We start from the raw sequence: 20694 nt of genomic DNA, 5'->3' as shown, positions 1-20694 counted from the left end.
TATTTTGTGAATTTGGAAGCTTCCGCCTAAGACAACCCTTAAATATTTATTCATTCTTCAGTTCAAGCAATTGAGTGATAAGATTGTTCTTATAATACTTATAATACTGAGAAAGCCACAAATATTTGGGATAACTGTTGTTTATACTTCAGGCTGTAGGGAAAGTGAGGAATTAGCTGTATACTTATTTGTTTAATTGAGAGGCAGACAGATAAATAGAGATCTCCCATCTACTTGTTCACTCTCCAAATTCCCACAGTGGCTGGAGGTAGGCTGGGCCAAAGCCAGAAGTTGGTAACTCAATTCAGGCCTCTCACGTGGGTGACAGAAGCCCAGCCCTTGGAGGGTCTGCATTAGCAGGAAGCTGGAGTCAGGAACCAGATGGTTATGGAACCCAGGCACTCTGAAATGAAATGCAAGCATCCTGACCACTAAGCTAAATGACTGCCTTGTGACTGGGTTTATACACTGTTACTAGCTTCCTGTATTTTGTTGAGGAATCTCTCTTACACATAAAGGCCTAGATGAACATATGCTATCCTAGATATTCTATATACCAGCAAATGGCTGGTAGAGATGTGTAAATGAATAGATGTCTGCAAAATATCTGAAATAGGTCTTATGAACTATAGCAAACTGTGAATTCTCCTCTCCCATTGTTAGCCAGATACTCCATAAGATGATAGTATAACTGTGATCACTAGAAAAAAAGAGAAAGAGAGAGATCTTTCATCCCACTGGTTCACTCCCCAAATGGTTGCAATGACTGGGGCTGAGCCAATCCAAAGTCAGGAGCCAGGAGCTTCCTCTGGGCCCCCCCATGCAGGTATAGGGGCCCAAGAACTTGAGTCATCCTCTACTGCTTTCCCAGGCCATAGCAGAGAGCTGGATCGGAAGCGGAGCAGCCGGGACTCAAACTGGCTCCCACATGGGATGCTGGCAATGTAGACAGCACTATGGCACAGCACTGTCCCCTCCTGATGGATTTTTAGAATCAGGAGTAGTAGAATCAGACTGGTATTCACTCAAACTTGGGACCAATGGCTAGAGCTTATTTCATTTTCTGTCAGTAAATGATGAGGGAAAAGAATCTCTCAAGAAGCAGTGAGAATGGAGTTCCAGAAAATCTTTATATCAAAAAATATCCCTTAACCTGGGGCCAGCACTAGGGTGTAGTGGGTAAAACTGCCACCTGCAGTGCTGGCATCCCATATAGGCTCTGGCTTCAGATCAGTCTAGCTCCAGCTGTTGTGGCCATTTGGGGAGTGAACCAATGGATGGAAGACTTCTATATCTCTACCTTGTCTTTGTCTGCACGTCCTGCTGCACCTCAAACCTAGTAAACTTGAACTTACATTTGTTGTATTTCCTTTCACATCTTCACCATCTCCTCTACCTCTAAGATCTGAAAGCAGTTCTCCTTCTTGAGTCCTGCCTTTCCTTTGCAGCTCCTACCCCACCCCGAGACCAAATTCTGCTTTTTATAATACTTCCTGTATATGTGTATCTATGTCCACTAGTTATTCTATTATGGCATTTCAAGATCCACTAGGCCCCTAATCATCTAACTTGGAAGCAACAGGCTTAGTCCTGCTGTGTTAAGATATTTACTGCAGCAGCTGAGTACTTCCAGTTTGTCTCTCCCCAGATCTTCCAAGGAACAGTTGTTGATTTCTTTTTAAGAACTAACTTTTAAAAATGTTTATTTATTCATTTATATTTTTATTTGAAAGTGAGAGAGAATCTTCCATCCTATGGTCTACTGCCCAAATGCCCAGAGCAAATGGGGCTGGGCCAGGCTGAAGCCAGGAAGTGGTAACTCAATCAAGGTCTTCCACAGGACTGGAAGGGACCTAAGTTCTTGAGCTGCATCCTAGGGTGTGCATTAGTAGGAAGCTGGATGGGAAGCAGAGGCAGGACTCAATCAATCCCAGGCACTCTGATATGGGATGCTCGTATTCCAAACTTTCGCTTAACCCCTTGTAGCATGATGCTCACCCCAGTTGGTGATCTTTTAAGAATGTAAGTCCTGGGGCCAGCATTGTGGCACAGAGTGTTAAGCAGCTACTTGCAGTGCTTACTTCCCACATCAGAGTGCTGCTTCAAGTCCCAGCTGCTCCACCGCCTACCCAGCTCCCTGCTCAGTGCACCTGGGAATGCAGTAGGTGGTGGCCAAGGTATCTGGACCCCTGCTATCCATGTGGGACCCCCAGATGGAGTTCCTGGCTCCTGGCTTCAGTCTGGCTCAGCCATTCCAGACAGTTGAGGAGTAAACCGGTAGATGGAAGACCCCCCCCCCCAGCCTTTTAAATGAATAAATAAACCTTTTAAAAAATAATTTTTAAAAATGTAAATCTAACCATGCTTAAAATTCATTCCTTTGGGATCCTGCCCTTCTCTCGAGTTTCATCTCTCCTACTCCTCCACTCCCACCTAAACTGAAGCTCCAGCAAAACCAAACCTGTTATACAGCTCCCCTATACCATTATGTATCTTTATTCTTGCTGTCTCAGCTGATGGCTGATGCACTTCCTACTCCTAACTTACAGCTGGCCAATTCCTTTTTTAGTGTGAGACTCAGGTTGGGAAGTCTTCTTGGGTCATCCTACCTCTGTTCCTCAGCACCAGACTCAGTGAAGTCCCCTCACTTGTTTTCTACATCTCCCTCCAATCCCACCTTTTGTTACTGTTATAGCCACATTAGTTATAATTGCCTATTTTGTCTTGCTAAGTTTTTAACTCCATTTCCCCCTTTCTCAATTATAATCCACCTGCAGGCTAGACCATGTCTAATTCATCTTTTTATTCCCAATGCTGTCTATAATGCTTAGCACATGTCAACTAATTGTTTGGTTAAATAAATACCCAGGAGCTACAGACCCTTAAACTGAATACAGCTGTGAGGCTGCCTCTTTTTTGACCCAGCTGAATTCTGTCGAGTGTGCCTCTCAGTGACCAGTTGGGGAGATATGACACTATCTAGCAGACAGAATGGTAGCGTCCCTGAGAGGTGATAATATGGAGGAAGCAAAGTAGTTTGAGCCTTGAGATAACTACCTCTCCCTTCTAGTTTCCATTCTGGGACCCTAGCTTAACCTGTGGCTTAGTGGTACAAAACTGTTGGTATCCATTGAGATTATGTTAAGGAATTTTTTAAATATTTATTTATTTGAAAGGTGGAGTTAGAGAGGCAGAGGGAGAAGAGAGAGAGAGAGGAGAGATGTCTTCCATCCGCTGGTTCACTCCCCAAATGGCCGCAATAGCCAAAGCTGAGCCCATCCGAAGCCAGGAGCTTCCTCCTGATCTCCCACGTGGGTGGATATAAGTGTCTAGAGTTCAGGGATAAGGTCAGAGTTAGAGAAAGAGCTGGAGGAATCAAAGATTAAAAAAGCAGGAGCTAAAACTAGCTGACTGTGGCCCTTTAAATGTTTGAAACACGTTTTGAAAATAGGCAAGAAAGATGTGGGCATTTGGCACAGCAATTAAGATGCTGTTTGGGGTGCCCGCTGCCATACTGAAGTACTTGAGTTTGGTCCTGGCTCTGCTTCCGACTCCAGCTTCCTGCTACTATACACCCTAGGAGGCAGCAGGTGATGATGGCTCAAGTACTTGGGTTCCTGCCATATGGGAGATACACATTGAGTTCCGGGCTCATAGAATTTATTTTGGATCTAGCAGATGGAAGATCTGTCTCTATATATCTGCCTTTTTTTTAAAAAAGATTTATCTATTTATTTGAAAGAGTTTCAGAGAGAAGGAGAGACGGAGATAAAGATCCTCCACCCACTGGTTCACTCCCCCAGGTGGCCACAATGGCCAGGGCTGAGCCAGGAGCTTCATCCAGGTCCCCCACATGGCTAGCAGGGATTCAAGTACTTGGGCCATCCTCTGCTGCTTTTATCAGGGAGCTGAATGGGAAATGGAGTAGCTGGAATACAAACCAGTACCCACATGGGATACTGGTGTCGCAGGCAGCAGCTTGACCCTCTATGCCAAAATGCCAGCCACTCTGCTTTTTTAAAAAAATTATTTACTTGAAAGGCAAAACAACAGAAAAAGAGATCTTCCTTGCATGGTTCTCTCCCGACATGGCTACAATAGCCAAGTCTAGGCCAGGCTGAAGCCGGGAGCCAGGAACTTCCTCTTGGTCTCCCACATGGATGGAAGGGGCCTAAGTACTTGGGCCATCCTCCACTACCTTCCCAGGGAGTTAGGAAGCAGTGTAGCTGCGACTTGAACCTGCCCTGCAATTAAGCCGCAGCCTAACCCACTGCACCACAATGCCGGCACCTCTCTCTCTGCCTTTTGAAAAATAATTAATTTAAAAGTCAATAAAATAGGCAAGAGAAAATAGTAAAAAATGAAATCATCTATGAATAGGCTAAAAAATAGTTACTGCCTGAACTAAGTGATTAACAAGATTCATTACGCCTAACTTATTTTTATAAGAACTAAGCCAAAACAAAACAAGGAGAGCATACCTTAAAAGACATTTAAAACATAGTGCTATGATCTAAGGCTGGGGCTCCGGCCATAAACTCAACCTTGCTCTTGGAGGAGCATGCGCGGCCACGCCCACCACGCCCGCCCCGCCCACCCGCGCTCAGGCCGCCTGCTCTAGTCAGGCCTCCATCTTGAGAGACGGTGATCTCAAACCGAATCGAGATTTGCGTGGCCTTTGGGACTGGGAAGTCGCCGTAAGTGGTGTGTCCAGCCCCCTGCCGCCTCCTCAGAATCCCCACAAGCAGGAATTGCTTCAGTGTAGCCGGCCGGCAGCCAAACCTGAGGTCCTTCACCCGCTGCCTCCCACGGCCGTTGAGCCCGGAGCTGCGGTTCTCCTCGTGGCTCCGGGAGGACGCTGAGCCCTGGGGGCTTCCACCTCGCCCATCCCCAGTTCCGGCCTCGGCCTCGGGGAGAGGGAGAGGCGAGGGCGAGGCGGGGGTGTAGAGGGCCTTGCAGGGCTGCGGGCTCGGCGCCTCCTGTCCCGCGGGAGGGTCTGGGCGCTGACCCCCTTGTCGCCCCGTGGCCGCGGATGAGGCATGTCGGGCGCTTGTCAGGGCGGCCGGCGCCCCCAGCTTTCTCACTCCATCACCCGGTGAAGGCCGGGGACCTCCTCTGCGATGGGCGGGCTGGGAGGAATGGGGTTGGCATCTAGAATTTTGAGGCGCCTGCGAGACTCCCGGACAGATTTCAGTAGGCTTCTCTGGATGTGTAAGTGTGGAAATCAGAGAAGGCAAGCAGTTTCAAAGAGAAATTTTCCCCGAAAGATTATCGAAGTTTCCAGTGAGCTTGGCTACCCTGACGGGGGCGGGTTTGACACGAAGAAAGGCTCCGTAGCCGTGGGGAAGACGGTGGTGCTAGTTGTGCTCGTTAGAAAGCCGCGTGTTGACTCGGTGTCCAGCAGTTTCCCCTCCTCTCAATCACAGAGCGTCTGCCCGTGGACACCCCAGTATTTGCAGTTAGTCACATCCACTTCTATACATTTAGTAATTTCAACATCAGCGAATTCAAACTTTTCTTCTCATTTCCGTTGTATTTCCGTTTGACTCATGGGTTTTTATGAGTGTGCTGTTTAATTTCCAAATGTGGAATTTTCTAGTCATCTTTTGTGGATTTCTGGCTAAATTGCACTGTAGTCAGAAAATGCATTCTTAAGCTGTCATTTTTTTTAAAGTTTATTGAAACCAGTTGTGTGACTCAGTCTTTTTCAGTAAATGTCCCATGTCCATTTATTTTATTTTATTTTATTTTTATTTGACAGGTAGAGTTATAGACAGTGAGATAGAGAGAAAGGTCTTCCTTCCATTGGTTCACTCCCCTAATGGCCGCTATGGCCAGCGCTGCTCCAATCCGAAACCAGGAGCCAGGTGCTTCCTCCCGGTCTCCCACTCGGGTGCAGGCGCCCAAGCACTTGGGCCATGCTCCACTGCCCTCCCGGGCCACAGCAGAGAGCTGGACTGGAAGAGGAGCAACTGGGACTAGTACCCGCTGCCCCATCCAGAATCAGACCCAGGGTGCCAGCACCGCAGGTGGAGGATTAGCCAAGTGAGCCATGGTGCTGGTCCCCTTGTCCATTTAAAAAGAATGTATGTTCTGCAATTGTTGTGTACTGTGCTCTCTAAATGTTACTTAAGACTTACTTAATTGAATTGTTATAATCTTCTGTATTGTTATGGATTATCTTTTGTCAGCTTATATTGAATCTCCCACCATGATTCTGAATTTGGCTTTCTCTTTTAGAGGCTATGTGATTGGATACAAATTGAAATTCTTTTTAAAAAATCACTTAGGCCGGCACCGCAGCTCACTGGGCTAATCCTCCGCCTTGCGGCGCCGGCACACTGGGTTCTAGTCCCGGTCGGGGCGCCAGATTCTGTCCCGGTTGCCCCTCTTCCAGGCCAGCTCTCTGCTGTGGCCCTGGAGTGCAGTGGAGGATGGCCCAAGTGCTTGGGCCCTGCACCCCTTGGGAGACCAGGATAAGTACCTGGCTCCTGCCATCGGATCAGCGCGGTGCGCCGGCCGCGGCGGCCATTGGAGGGTGAACCAATGGCAAAGGAAGACCTTTCTCTCTGTCTCTCTTTCTCACTGTCCACTCTGCCCGTCAAAAAAAAAAAATCATTTCGTATTATAATGAAATGTCCCAATGTGTCTACTGATGGTTTTTGCTTCGAGGTTTACTTCATCTGCTGGTTATATAATGGAGTAGATTGTGTATCTAGGCCTCAATTCTTTACCTTTCCCATAATTATAAACTTAATGTTCATACTGTTTGCCATGCGACTTTGCTGTCCTACCATGAGGTAACCTGTTCGGATTTTTTTACTTTGGACTCAACCATGTGAATAGGGATCCTTGAAACAGAAGCTTATCCCCTGGGGCTTGTTCTACTGCATAGTGGCCATCAGGAGAATGCATTCAGGCCATTGAGTGACACCTGATTGGGTGGCAATATGGAGCAGAGTCAAGTTGTCCTAGTCATACTTGCTGAAGTCAGCCTATATCAGCAGACCAAAAAGCCAGTCAGCACAGGTGTGAGCACTTGAACTCTTGTTCTGTCTGAGGTTTTCTCATTCTTGGTAGATGGCATTACTCTAGCAACAAAACAATACAAAGTATGTCTTGCCCATTCTTTTTTTTTTTTTTTAATTTTAATGAACCAAAATCTTTTAAGTAATCTATGACTGAGTTTTGTTGCTTTATTACTGTTAGATTATTTTTGTTGTTTTGAAACTTAAGCATTTAGCCCCCTTATATTTAACAGTTATTTTTAGGTTTAAATCTGGCACTTAGTATTTGTTTTCTGTATGACCCCCCCCCCAGTTGTGTTCCCTTTACCCCTTTATCTTGCTTTCGTTTGAATTGATCATTTCTTATTCTACGTTCCTTATTAGCTTCAAAAAATATTTATTGAGGCATAATTAGATACCATAAGTTGCATTTAAATTATATTTAAGATGTAACATTTATTTAAGATTACTTCAAAATAGGGGATGAATTTGAAGGACAAGACTGACTGTTGAGAGAGCATTTAAAAGAATGTTGAAATACTTAAGAGGACTTGAGCTGGGGCAATGACCAAGTAGTGAAATTATGAGAACTTGGTCACCTTCAAGGCCTTTACTTGATCTATGTATCTGTTCCTTTAGGCCGGCTTTAAGACGATGAGTTGGATAGCAAGTTCTGAATATGGTAGACTGAATTATGGACACCCTAAATATGTCCCAGTCTAAATCCTTAGAATCTGTGAACCTGCTGTCTCATCTTGAGATGGTTAAAAGTACTTTACAAATGTGATTAAGGATCTGGAAATGAGGAGAGTGTCTTTATTATCCAGGTGGGCCTAATGTAGTAAGAAAGATCCTTAAAGATGGAGAAAGAATCAGAGTGGGAGAGAAGGTGAAAGATGAGAAGATAGGAAGGGGGTTTGAAGTCTAAGCAGCTGGAAGAGGACCCTCCCTAAGAACCTAGAGTAGTGGCTGCATCTCGCTGGTACCCTGATTTCTGCCCATTGAAACCCATGTGGAGTTCTGATCTCCAGAACTCCAAGATAATACATTTCTGTTGCTTTTGAGTCACTGAGTGTGATGTGATTTTTTTTATAGTACACTCTCGAAAGTGAAGACAGAAAGATGAATAATCAACATACTAAATAAGTTATATAATTTCTCATAGGGGAAAAAAGAAAAGCATAGTAGTGGAGTTAGGAGGGAGTAGTAGGTTGTAGTATTAAATAGGTTAGTTAGGATAGACTTACTGAGAAGCTGACATATCCTACCTGACATATTCCTACCCTGGATATGGATTTCTTTACATGCTTTAGTAGCAGGGAGCAAGTACTGAGGGGATATGACACAATATGTGTAAGTTTTAATGAAGATTAGGAAGGAAAAGATTTGAGATTTCAGGTCAGGAAATGATATGAAGAGAAGTTAATGAGCGGAAGTGTGGGTGACAACAGAAAATGCTGTGATCTGTGTGACCTCTTGCCAGTGTGTCTTGCTGTGGAAAGCTGGAGGCATTTTGGCAGCTGCAGGAGGATCACAGGTGTGGACACTGTGACTCCAGGAACAGAATACAGGCTTTGGAGTTAGCAGACCTGAGTTTAGAATTGGGCTCTGTTGTCAACTCCCAGTTAATTCAGGCTTTTTGCAGCTACCTTTTGATTTCCATTTTCCCAAGCCAAGAGGCAGGAGCTTCCTCTGGGTTTCCCATGTGGTGGTGGGGGCTCAAACACTTGGGCCATCTTTTGCTTTCCCAGGGGCATTGGCAGGGAGCTGGATGTGAAGTGGAGTAGCCGTGACTCAAACTGGCACCTACATGGGATGCCAACATTGCAGCCAGTGTTTTTAACTGCTGTGACACAATGCCAGCTCAGAGATTGTTTTCTTAACTATCTTTTTTGATTGTTAGTTTACAAGGAATGTTCAAAAAGTTCATGGGAAGTATTCATTAAGAAAGTATGGTTAAGATGCTAGGTAGGATGCCCATGTCCCATAGCCCATACCTGAGTTCTTGAGTTTGATTCCAAGCTCTGGATCTTGATACCATCTTCCTGCTGATACAGACCCTGGAAGGCAGCAGTTGATGACTCAAGTGGTTAGGGCCCTGCCAATCATGTGGGAAAAACCCAATTGGATTCTCTATCCTTGACTTTGGCCTTGTTCAATCATGGATGTTACTGGAGAAAGAGCCAGTGGATGGGAGTACTCTGCCTCAAAAGCAAACAAACAAAAAAAGTGGGAAAGAAAGGAAAAAAATGAAATAATAGAATATGCAAGAATTTCAGAATGTTTTGAATCAATTACACTTATTTTTCATTTCCATTTTCCACAAACTTTTTGAATAATCCTTGTTTTGCTTCAGTTTCGGGATCCTGATTTTTGTAAGTTGATTGCATATCCTACAACTTTTCTGAATTCTCCAGTCTTTTTGTGGATTTTTTAGGGTTTCCCACAGGTAGGCTCATGTACCGTATAAATTGAAATAATTTTAGTTTTACTTCTTCCTTACAGTCTGAATCTCTCATTTTTTTCTTGCCTTATTGTCCTAGCTAGAAATAGAAACTCTAATACAGTGTTGAATCAAAGTGTTGAGAGTTGGGGAGCAAGTGTTTGGCACAGGAATTAAGATGCCACTTGGGTGCTGACATCTCATATCATTGTGTATGGACTCAAGTGCTGGCTATGTTTCCAGTTCCTGCTCCTGACATCCTGGGAGGCAGCAGGTGATGACTCAAGTACTCGGGTCCCTGCCACCCACATCGGTGTTAAGTTCCTGGCTTCTGACTTTGAGCTGGCCCAGTGTCAGTTCTTATTGGCATTTGGGAAATGAATCAGTATATTGGAGCTCTCTTCCAGTCTCTGCCTTTAAAACACATAAATATTTTTTATTTGAGTGTGGATATCCTCACCCCTCACCTTGTTCACAAACTTCAGAAGAGAATCAGTAGTATTAACAATAGTTTATTTTTGATTGTTAAGCTAACCTTGCATTCCTGGGCTATATCTCACTTGGTAATTATATATGACTAAAAAAAAGTTTCTGGGGGCTGGCACTTACTAGATTTTAGTTTTTAAAAAGATTTATTGGGTGGGCCAGCATTGTGATGTAGTGGGTTAAACTGCCTCCTGCAATGCCAGCATCCCATATGGGTGCTGTTTCAAGTCCTGGGTGCTCCACTTCTGATCCAGCTTCCTGGTGATGGCCTGAGAAAAACAGCGGGATATAGCCCAAGTGCTTGGGCCCCTGCACCCACATGGGAGACCTGGAAGAAACTCCCATCTTCATTCTAACCCAGCTCTTGCTGTTGCCACTATTTGGGGAGTGAACCAGCAGATCAAAGATCGATCTCTTCCCCCCACCCCCAACTGTGCCTTTCAAATAAAGTTTTAAAGAAAAAAGTTACAAATGGGAATTCTTAAAAAATGATTTAATTGAAAGATGAAAAAGAGGAGAGGTCAAAGGTATGTGAGGTGAGAGAGATCTTTCAGCCACTGGTTTATTCCCTGAATGCCCAGCACAGCCAGGGCTGAGCCCAACCAAAACCAGGAGTAGGGAACTCCATCCTGGTCTCCCATGTGGGTAGCAGGAATCCAGGTACTTGAGCTATCTGTTGCCATCCCAGGCACATTAACAGAAGCTGGATCAGAAGCAGAGTAGCAGGGTTTGAATTGGCACTGTGATATATGATACACATATTACAAGTGGCAGTTTAACCTGTTGCACCACAATGCCCACCATTCCACCTTATTTAAATATTTAAAATTATTTTTCATGTTTCTATTGATATATTTGTACCTGTTTATGGGATACAGTATAATTGATACATTTAATAACATGTAATGATGAAATTGTAATTAACATTTTCATTTCTTACATTTCTTATTGCTGTGTGTTAAGAACATGTAGAATTTTCTGCATCTAGAATTTTTTGTGCTGTGAAATATATCATAAATTGTTCCAGATAACATATCCCCTACTGTGCTATAGAGCAGCAGAACTAATTCTTCCTAACTATATTTTGTCCTTGTTAACTTTTTCTTTGTCTCCTCAACCCCTCTGCTTTCAAAATTCTAGTGATCACTGTCTCACTCTCACCTCCTGTGAAATACATTTTTTAGCTTCCACAAATGAATGAAAATATGGTATTTGTCTTTATGTGCCTGACATTTCACTTAATATGGTGTTTTCTAGTTCCATTTGTTTTACCACAAATGACAAGATTTCATTCTTTTTTTTTTGACCGAGCAATATTCCATTGGATATATGTATATCACATTTTCCTTTTTCAAAAAAAAATTTATTTATTTATTTGAAAGTTGGAGTTGTACAGAGAAAGAAGGAGCAGCAGAGAGAGAGAGAGAGAGGTCTTCCATCTGCTGGTTCACTCCCCAATTGGCCACAACGGCTGCAGTTGCACCAATCTGAAGCCAGGAGCCAGGAGCTTCTTCCAAGTCTCCCACGGGGGTGCAGGGGTCCAAGGACTTGGGCCATCTTCCACCATTTTCCCAGGCCATAGCAGAGAGCTGGATTGGAAGTGGAGCAGCTGGCATTTGAACTGGTGCCCATATGGGATGCTGGCATTGCAGGCAGAAGCTTTACCTGCTACGCCACAGCACCAGTCCCAATGTTACATTTTCTTTGTTTATCTATTGGTAGATACCTTGATTGATTGTTTATCTTGCCTGTTGTGTATTGTGCTGCAGTAAACATGGAAGTACAGATATCTCTTTGATACAATGATTTCTTTACCTTTGGATGTACACCCAGTAGTGAGATTACAGGATTATATAGTAGTTCTGTTAGTTTTTTGAGGACCATCCATATTGTTTTCCATAGTGGCTGTACTAATTTGCATTTCCACCAACAGAATATGAGGGGTTTTGAAAAAGTTCTTGGAAACAGACAAAATTAAAAGTGTAAATCTTATTTCTCAGCATAAGTGCCAGTAAGTTCAGGACACTTATGAAAGCCATGATACTAGCCATTTAGTCCATCCCTAAAGAGCTGAGGGTCCTTAGAATTTAGACATATCAGTGTAATATTTTTCACATTATTTACTGAAGAAAAATGGGTTCCCTTTAAAGACTTTAAGATTAGGAAACCAAAAGAAGTCAGAAGGAGCCAAAACAGGACTGTGAGACAGATACCTAATGATTCCTCATTGATACTCTCACAAAATTGCCCTTGTTTGTTGGCAGGAGTTAGTAAGAGCATTGTTATAATGGGGAAGCTTGCTTTGGTAGAGCCTCCCCAAGTGTGTTTGTGCTATAGCTTTGTGTGACTTTCTCAATACTGTCTCATAGTAGATGTTAGCTTTTGTTGGCCTTCTAGAAAGTCAACAAGGGGCTGGCACTGTGGTATAATGGGGTGGGCCTCCACCTGCAGTGCCAGCATCCCATATGGGTGCCAGTTCGTGTCCCAGCTGCTCCTCTTCTGATCTAGCTCTCTGCTATGACCTGGGAAAGCAATAGAAGATGACCCAAGTGCTTGCACTCATGCACCTGCATCGGACACCCAGAAGAAGCTTCTGGCTCCTGGCTTTGGATTGGCCCAGCTATGGCTGTTGTGGCCATTTGGTGGAGTGAATCAGTGGATGGAAGACCTTTGTCTCTCCCTCTCTGTAACTCTACCTCTCAAATAAATAAAAAAATAAAATATTTTTTAAAAGGCAGTAAGCAGAATGGCTTGAGCATCCCCCCCAAAATTCTTGCCATGACCATTGCACTTGACTTCTAAGCTTTCACTTTGACTGGACCATTTGCACCTCTTGGTAGCCAAGTCTTTGTGCTTTGTCTGCAGGATTACACAGGTAAAGCCATATTAATCTTCTGTTACAGTTCTTTGAAGAAATAGTTCAGCATCTCAATCCCAGCAAAAAATTTCCAGTGAAAGTTCTGCTCTTGAAGACTGGTACTGTGGCGTAGAAAGTTAAGCCTGTGCCTGCAGTGCAGGCATCCAATATAGGTGCTGGTTTGAGTCCCAACTGTTTCTCTTCTGATCCAGCTCTCTGCTGGTGCCCCTGGGAAAAGCAGTGAAAGACAGCCTAAGTGCTTGGGCCCCAGCACCCATGTAGGAGACCTGGAAGAAGCACCTGGCTCCTGGCTTTGGTCGTTGCAGCCATCTGGGAAGTGAACCAGTGGATGAAAGGTCCTCTCTTATCGTCTCTACCTTTCTTTCTATAAGTCTAACTTTCAAAATAAATAAATCTTAAAAAAATTGTTTTGACATCAGTGTGTAGTTTTCTCATGTATTTCCATGAAGCCTCCTACAACAGTTCCTTCTTCCGTGCATCATCACCAGCATTTGCCTTTATCTTTTTTTAGAGATTTATTTATTTGAAAAACAGTGACAAAAAGAATAAAACAGCTAGGTGTATCTTCCATCTACTGATTTACTCCCCAAATGGCTAGACTGGCTCTGGCTGGGCCAGGCCAAAGCTAGGACCCTGGAATTCCATCTTGGTCTCTCACATGGGTGTCAGGGACCCAGATACTTGGGCCATCATCCACTACTTTTCCTCATTAGCAGGGAGCTAGATTGGAAGCAGAGCAGATGGGACTTAAACCAGCACTCCGATGTGGAATGCTGGCATTGTAAGCATTGGCTTAACCCACTGTGCCACAATGGCAGCCCCTGTATTTTTTCCCATCTTTTTGATACTAGCTACCATAAATAGGGTGAGATGATTCTTTTTGGCTTTTAATTGTAATATTTTTCTCTTTTAGTTTCAAAATTTAGCAATTCTAAGCATTCTTCTACTTTCACTTCAAATGTAGACATATATACACATACATGTATATTATTTTTTTCTTTAAAAAAAGATATCTCAAAGTGAGGGATTCATGATAAAAATGTGGGGGAAAGAAGTGTATATTGTCATTTACATTGTGTTATTCAATAAAGTAATGTTTATATACTCAATGATATAGAATTATACCAAATGATATTGACACAATTTTTTTACTCAATATAAGTTTCCACAAATAAAACATTTGCTGTTTGTCTTTCTGAATCAGCTTATTTCCTTAGCGTAATGATATCCGGTTCCATCCATTTTGTTGCAGATGTCAATATTTCATTCTTTTTTCTGATTGAGTAATATCCATTGCATATATGTATCACACTTTATCTGGTTATCAGTTGATGGACATCTAGGTTGATTGCAAAGATTTGCTATTATGAATTAAACTACTATAAACATGTAGTGCAGGTATCTCTTTAGTATGCTAATTTCATTTCCTTTAGATAAATTCCCAGGAGTGGGGCAACTGGTTAATATGGTAGATCTATTTGTAGTTTTCTGAGTGATCTTAGTACTGTTTTTCATAATGGTTGAACCAGTTTACATTCCCACAAACAGTATATTAGGGTACCTTGTTCTACACATAATCACCAGCATTTGTTAAATTTTTGGATGATAGCCATTCTCTCTGAAGTGATACTTCACTGTAGTTCTTATTTACATTTCTGTGATGGCTGCTACTCCTGAGCATTTTCTCATGTGTCTATTGGCCATTTGTATTAAATCACTTGAAAATGCCTGTTCAGATACTTTGCCCATTTCTTAACTGGATTGTTTTGTTATTTAGTTTCTTCAGTTCCTTATGTACTCTGGATGTTCTTTATTGAATATATAGTTTGCAGATATTTTCTCCCATTCTGTTGGTAGCCTCTTCACTTTGTTAGCTGTTTCTTTTGTTGTGAAGAAGCTTCTTAGCTTGATGAGATCCCATTTGTTTATTTTTGTTTTTATTGCCTGTGAATAATAACAGTCCTTGAGATCTAGTATTGTGATGCTTTTGACTTTATTTTATAATTTAGGATTGCTTTAGCTATTCAGGGTATTTTGTGTTTCCATATAAACTTTAGGATTGTTTCTTCTAGTTCTCTGAAGAATGTTATTGGAGTTTCGATTTGGATTGTGTTGAATTTGTAAATTTCTTTGAGTAGTATGGACATTGTAATGATGTGAAATACTCCAATCCATGAACGTGAAGTTTTTCCATTTTTTGTGTCTTCCATTTCTTTCATTAATGTTTTATAATTTTCATTGTAGAGGTCTTTCACATCTTTCATTAAATGTATCCCAAGGTATTTAAACATTTTTGTAGCTATTATGAATGCGACTGGTCTTATAAATTCTTTTTCAGCCAGAACATTGTTGGTATATAGGAATGCTATTGATTTTTGTGTGTTGATTTTATATCTGGCAACTTTGCCAAACTCTTTCTCCAAATTATAGATGTTTTCTGTTATTTCATTGAATAGATTTTTCTAAACCTTTCTATTTTTTCATTCCTTCAGGAATTCCTGAGACTTTGGTCCTTTCCTTTGATGGTGTTTAATAGATCCCAAACACTGTTTTTATCCTGTTTTTTTTTTCTTCCTCCTTCCTTTTCGTCATCTTCTCCTGGCTGAGATATTTCAAAAGACTTGTCTTCTAGGTCAGATGTGCTTTCTTCTGCCTCGTCTAGTCTGTTGTTAAGGCTTTCCATTGTATTTATTATTTGATTTATTGAGTATTTCATCTCTAATATTTTTGTTTTTTTTTAAAGTTTTTATTTATTTGAGAGGTAGATTTACAGATGGTGAGAGGGAGAGGCAAAGAAAGGTCTTCCTTCTGTTGGTCACTCCCCAGGTGGCCACAGTGGCCAGAGCTGCACTGATCCAAAGCCAGGAGCCAGGAGCTTCTTCCAGGTCTCCCATGTGAGTGCAGGGGCCCAAGCACTTGAGCCATCTTCTACTGCTTTCCCAGGCCATAAGCAGAAAGCTGGATTGGAAGAGGGGCAGCCGGGACTAGAATCGGCACCCATGTGGGATGCTGGTGCATCCCATATGGAGGATTAATCTACTGTGCCATGGATCTGGCCCCTGTTTTTTTTTTTTCTTTCAAGATATCTGTTTGCCAATTTTCTCATCCATGGCGTGTACACATTTCCTAATTTCATTTCTCTGCATTTTAAGTAACCTTACAGTTATTCTCTTAAATTCATTTTGTCAGTCTCTGTTTCTTCACAATCCAGTATTAATGTATTATTGTGTTCATTTTGGGGAATCATGTTGCTTTCCTTGTTCATGTTTTTTGTGTTTGTGTGCTAATATTTGTGCATTTGGAGGATTTCTTGTTAATGTCACTTTTGGAGGATGGTTTTGTTGATTGAAGGCTTTATAACTGGAGATATGCCTCTAGTGTTGGTTTGGTAGAGTGGCTTTATCTTTAGCTCCAGTTACATTTTGTAGTATAGTCTCCTCCCTATGCCTTTATTTGCTAGAGTTTATGGTAGCTGTAGTGGGTTTCTGGGCTGTTGCTCTGAGTGGTCACTGTGGTTCCTGTTACACAGGTCTTCAGCACTCTCTTCTGGGAGGGACTGGTTTGATGAGCTTCTCAGCTGTTGGAAGCAGGCCTTATTGATGTTTTGATTGTGCCTGGCACATGGATTCCTAGCCATTATCCAAGTCATGCACTGGAGTTGCAAATCTAGTGCTGGCTGAAGGATGTGAGTGGATTTAGAGACTTCTAGCCACTGTCCAGATCCAGAGCTTCAAGAGTTGCACTAATGGTTGCTGGGTGGAAGAGGTGAAACTGACAGATATTGTCTGAGGGAATGATTGGATATAAGTGATTTCAGCTCAGCAGGACAAGCTGCCTGGGACTACTCTGTGTGCTGCTTGCTGATTTTGGTTGTTGTAGCTTCTTTGAGTCAGAGCATCATTACCCAAACTCTGGAAGTTGCCTGGAGCCTGCACCCTTGAGCCCCATGCTAGGCCTGGCACAGAGCAAATTCTCTAAGCCAGGGATCCCAGCAAGCCATAGTTGTTAGGCTTAGCACAAAGAGCCCTATTTTGAGAACTGGTTAGCGAGATGTTGCTGTGCTAGGAGGAGCACCTAAGGCTTATGCATGAGCTCCAGAAGTGTGTGCTCGGTGGGGCCAGAGAGAACTGGACACTTTTGTGGGTGGGGCAAAAGAGATGGGCATGGTAAAGAGTCTCTGACTACAGTCAATGGGATGAGGGGATGTTGGAGCCCACTGGTGTGTTTGGAGTCCAACCTTTTTCATGTGGCAAGGTGAACCACCAGCTTCTCAGCTCAGAGAGCTCATGGTGCCTGCACACTTCACTCACCCAGATGTGTACACAGTCCAGAGTACTGCCTCACTCCATAATATGCCCTCTAACTCCACTGTGAAAGCTGTTCTTAGTATGCTAGGAGCTTGGAGCCCCTACAGTCAGACTGGATAGGTACGTGGGAATCCAGCTGTAATTTATGATTTTTCAGGTGGTCAGGGATGGGGTAGCAATTGGAAAGAGGATGGCTTTCAATTCTGACAGGGTGGGCCTCCTTATTTCCAAAATCCCAGGAACTGTCTATCTGAGCTGCCCTGCCCCCACTGTCCACCATAGTGCAGGGCACTGTGTGGTCATGGATTCCAAGGCCATCACTGCTGTGGGGAGCTCAGCTGGACCAATAGGGTTCGGTATTCCCTGGTAGAATGCAGAGGTATCTTTGGGGACCCTGGAAAGAAACAGGCAGAAACTTCTTGGGAGTGACTTCCATCCCAAGATAGTGCCTCCCGTCTGCAGTCCCTGCTCTGAAGAGTGAGGTAAGGAACTGTGTGAAGCTCCTCCTCTGAAGTCCTGAAGCCCCAAGTTTTCCAGGGAGTGCTCCTCACTGAGCTGCTCTTCTGCAGCAAATGTACACCTCTGCTGGGAGGATTATTTGGATGAGAAGTCTGCACAGATGGGCTCTGCCTATACCATCCTGCTTACCGTGTCCACCAATGGGGAGTCCTCCATCGTGGGACTGGGGCCTCAGACACTGGCCAGAGAGAGAGGTCTTCCATCTGATGGTTCACTCCCCAATTGACCTCAATGGCTGGAGCTACACTGATCCGAAGCCAGGAGCCAGGAGCTTCTTTCGGGTCTCCCATGTGGGTATGGGGCCCAAAGATTTGGTCCATCTTCTACTACTTGCTCAGGCCATACCAGAGAGCTGGATTGGAAGTGGAGCAGCTGGGTCTCGAACTGGCACCTCAGGCCAGGAGGTTAACCCACTGTGTCACAACGTCGGCCCCTCTCTCCACTTTTTTAAAACTATCTTCCCCTGGACTAGAACAGTAAGCTGCAGTCCCTATTCCACCATCTAGGAATCCTGTTGCCTATTTTTAAAGTTGGATTATTTGCACTGTATTTTTTTTTTGCTGAATTCTTTATATATTCTGATTATTAATACTTGTCAGATGAATGGTTTGCAAATATTTTTCTTCTACAGATGATTTCTTTATTCTTTTGATTGTTTCCTTTGTTATATAGAAGCTTCTTGGTTTGATGTATTTACATTTGTCTATTTTAATTCACTTGTCTCTTCTTTGGGGGACCTGCCCTAAAATCTTTCCTACACCAGTGTCTTAAAGTGGTTCCCCTATCTTTTCTCCTAGTAGTTTCATAGCTTCTGGACTTAACTTTAGATTTCTGATCCATTTTGAGTTTATTTTTGTATATGGTGAGAGGTAGAGATCTAGTTCCATTCTTCTGTGCATGTATATCAGTTTGCCCAGCACCATTTTAGGAGAGACTATCATGGAGCCAGCACTATGGCACAGTAGGTTAATTCTCTGCCTGCAATACCAGCATCCCATATGGGTGCCAGTTCTAGTCCCAGCTGCTCCTTTTCTGATCCAGGTCTCTGCTATGGCCTGGGAAAGCAGTAGAAAATGGCCCAAGTGCTTGGACCCCTGTGTCCATATGGGAGACACAGAAGAAACTCCTGGCTCCTGGCTTCGGATCAGCCCAGCTCTGGCCATTGCAGCCATCTGGGGAGTGAACCAGCAGATGGAAGACCTTTCTCTCTGTCCCTTCCTCTCTCTGTCTGCAACTCTACTTTCTTTTTTTTTTTAATTGACAGAGTTAGTGAGGGAGAGAGACAGAAAGGTCTTCCTTCCATTGGTTCACCCCCCTAATGGCCGCTACGGCTGGCGCCAATCCGGAGCCAGGAGCCAGGAACTTCTTCTTGGTCTCCCATGTGGTGCAGGCGCCCAAGCATTTGGGCCATCCTCTGCTGCCTTCCCAGACCAGAGCAGAGAGCTGGACTGGAAGAGGAGCAACCAGGACTAGAACCGGTGCCCATATGGGATGCTGGTGCCTAAGGGGGAGGATTAACCAAGTGAGCCATGGTGCCGGCCCTCTACTTTCAAATAAATAAATAAAATCTAAAAAAAAAAAAAAGACTGTCATTTCTCCAGTGCGTACTCTTGGCACCTTTGTTGAAAATCAGTTGTATGTGCATAAATTAATTTCTAGGTCCTTTGTTCTCTTCCACTGGGCTATGTGTTGGTTTTTATGCCAGAATCATGTATTTTTTGGCTACTATTGCTTTGTAGTATGTTTTGAAGTCAGGTATCGTTATGCTTCTATCCTTTTTCTTTTGGATTGATTTTGCTATTTTGGGTATTTTTGCTTCATGTGGATTTTACGATTTTTTTTTCTATTTCTGTGATGAATGTCATTGCTATTTTAATAGAGGATTAGATTGTTTTCAGCCTTAAGGATATTTCAACAGTATTCTTCCAATCTATGAACATAGAATGTCTTTCCATTTTTGTGTCATTTTGTGTCTTTCATAGTGTTTTATAATATTCATTTTAGAGATCTTTCGCTTCCTTAAATTTCTTTGTAGTTATTTATGTAGCTATCATGAATGAGATTGCTTTCTTGATTTCTTTTTCAACAAATTTATTATTAAAAATATAATAGGGTTACTGTTTTTTTTAACTTTTATTTAATGAATATAAATTTCCAAAGTACGGCTTATGGATTACAATGGCTTCCCCCCCATACTGTCCCTCCCACCCGCAACCCTCCCCTTTCCCACTCCCTCTCCCCCTCCATTCACATCAAGATTCATTTTCGATTCTCTTAATATACAGAAGATCAGCTTAGTATACATTAAGTAAAGATTTCAACAGTTTGATCCCACACAGAAACATAAAGTGAAAAATAATCGATGATTTTTTAAATGATGATGGAATCAGATCAGACCTATTGTCATGTTTAATCCCAGTGAGAGTCAAGTTGGAAATTGATAATTTCTTTCTTTTTTTTTTTTTACAGAAGATCAGTTTAGTATACATTAAGTAAAGATTTCAACAGTTTGCACCCCCATAGAAACACAAAGAAAAATATACTCTTTGAGTACTCGTTATAGCATTAAGTCTCAATGTACAGCACGCTAAGGACAGAGATCCTACATGAGGAGTGAGTGCACAGTGACTCCTGTTGTTGACTTTACAAATTGACACTCCTGTTTATGACATCAGTAATCTCCCTATGCTCCAGTCATGAGTTCCCAAGGCTATGGAAGCCTTTTGAGTTCTCCGACTCTTATCTTGTTTAGACAAGGTCATAGTCAAAGTGGAGGTTTTCTCCTCCCTTCAGAGAAAGGTACCTCCTTCTTTGAAGACCTGTTCTTTCCACTGGGATCTCACTCACAGAGATCTTTCATTTAGGTTTGTTTTTTGTTTTTGTTTGTTTGTTTGTTTGTTTGTTTTTTGCCAGAGTGTCTTGGCTTTCCATGCCTGAAATACTCTCATGGGCTTTTCAGCCAGATTGGAATGCCTTTAGGGCTGATTCTGAGGCCAGAGTGCTGTTTAGGACATCTGCCATTCTATGAGTCTGCTGAGTATCTCACTTCCCATG

The 20694-nt window shown here is 42.8% G+C and overlaps 1 protein-coding gene across 1 annotated transcript in view; it reads left to right on the top strand.

The window, feature by feature from the left end:
- Positions 1-20694, top strand: part of GDPD4 (glycerophosphodiester phosphodiesterase domain containing 4) — a 142132-nt gene that overhangs the window by 8464 nt on the left and 112974 nt on the right. Inside the window, exon 2 of the mRNA XM_089305785.1 lies at positions 4519-4697. Within this exon, the coding sequence (XP_089161911.1) occupies positions 4519-4697 (179 nt within the window). The remainder of the gene's footprint in view (positions 1-4518; positions 4698-20694) is intronic.

The sequence above is a fragment of the Oryctolagus cuniculus genome, chromosome 1, assembly GCF_051225735.1.
Source record: "Oryctolagus cuniculus isolate XC-2025 breed Fujian yellow rabbit chromosome 1, ASM5122573v1, whole genome shotgun sequence".
Taxonomy (NCBI): domain Eukaryota; kingdom Metazoa; phylum Chordata; class Mammalia; order Lagomorpha; family Leporidae; genus Oryctolagus; species Oryctolagus cuniculus.
Note: the sequence above shows the minus strand (reverse complement) of the source record. Positions and strands in the feature narration are given on the sequence as shown.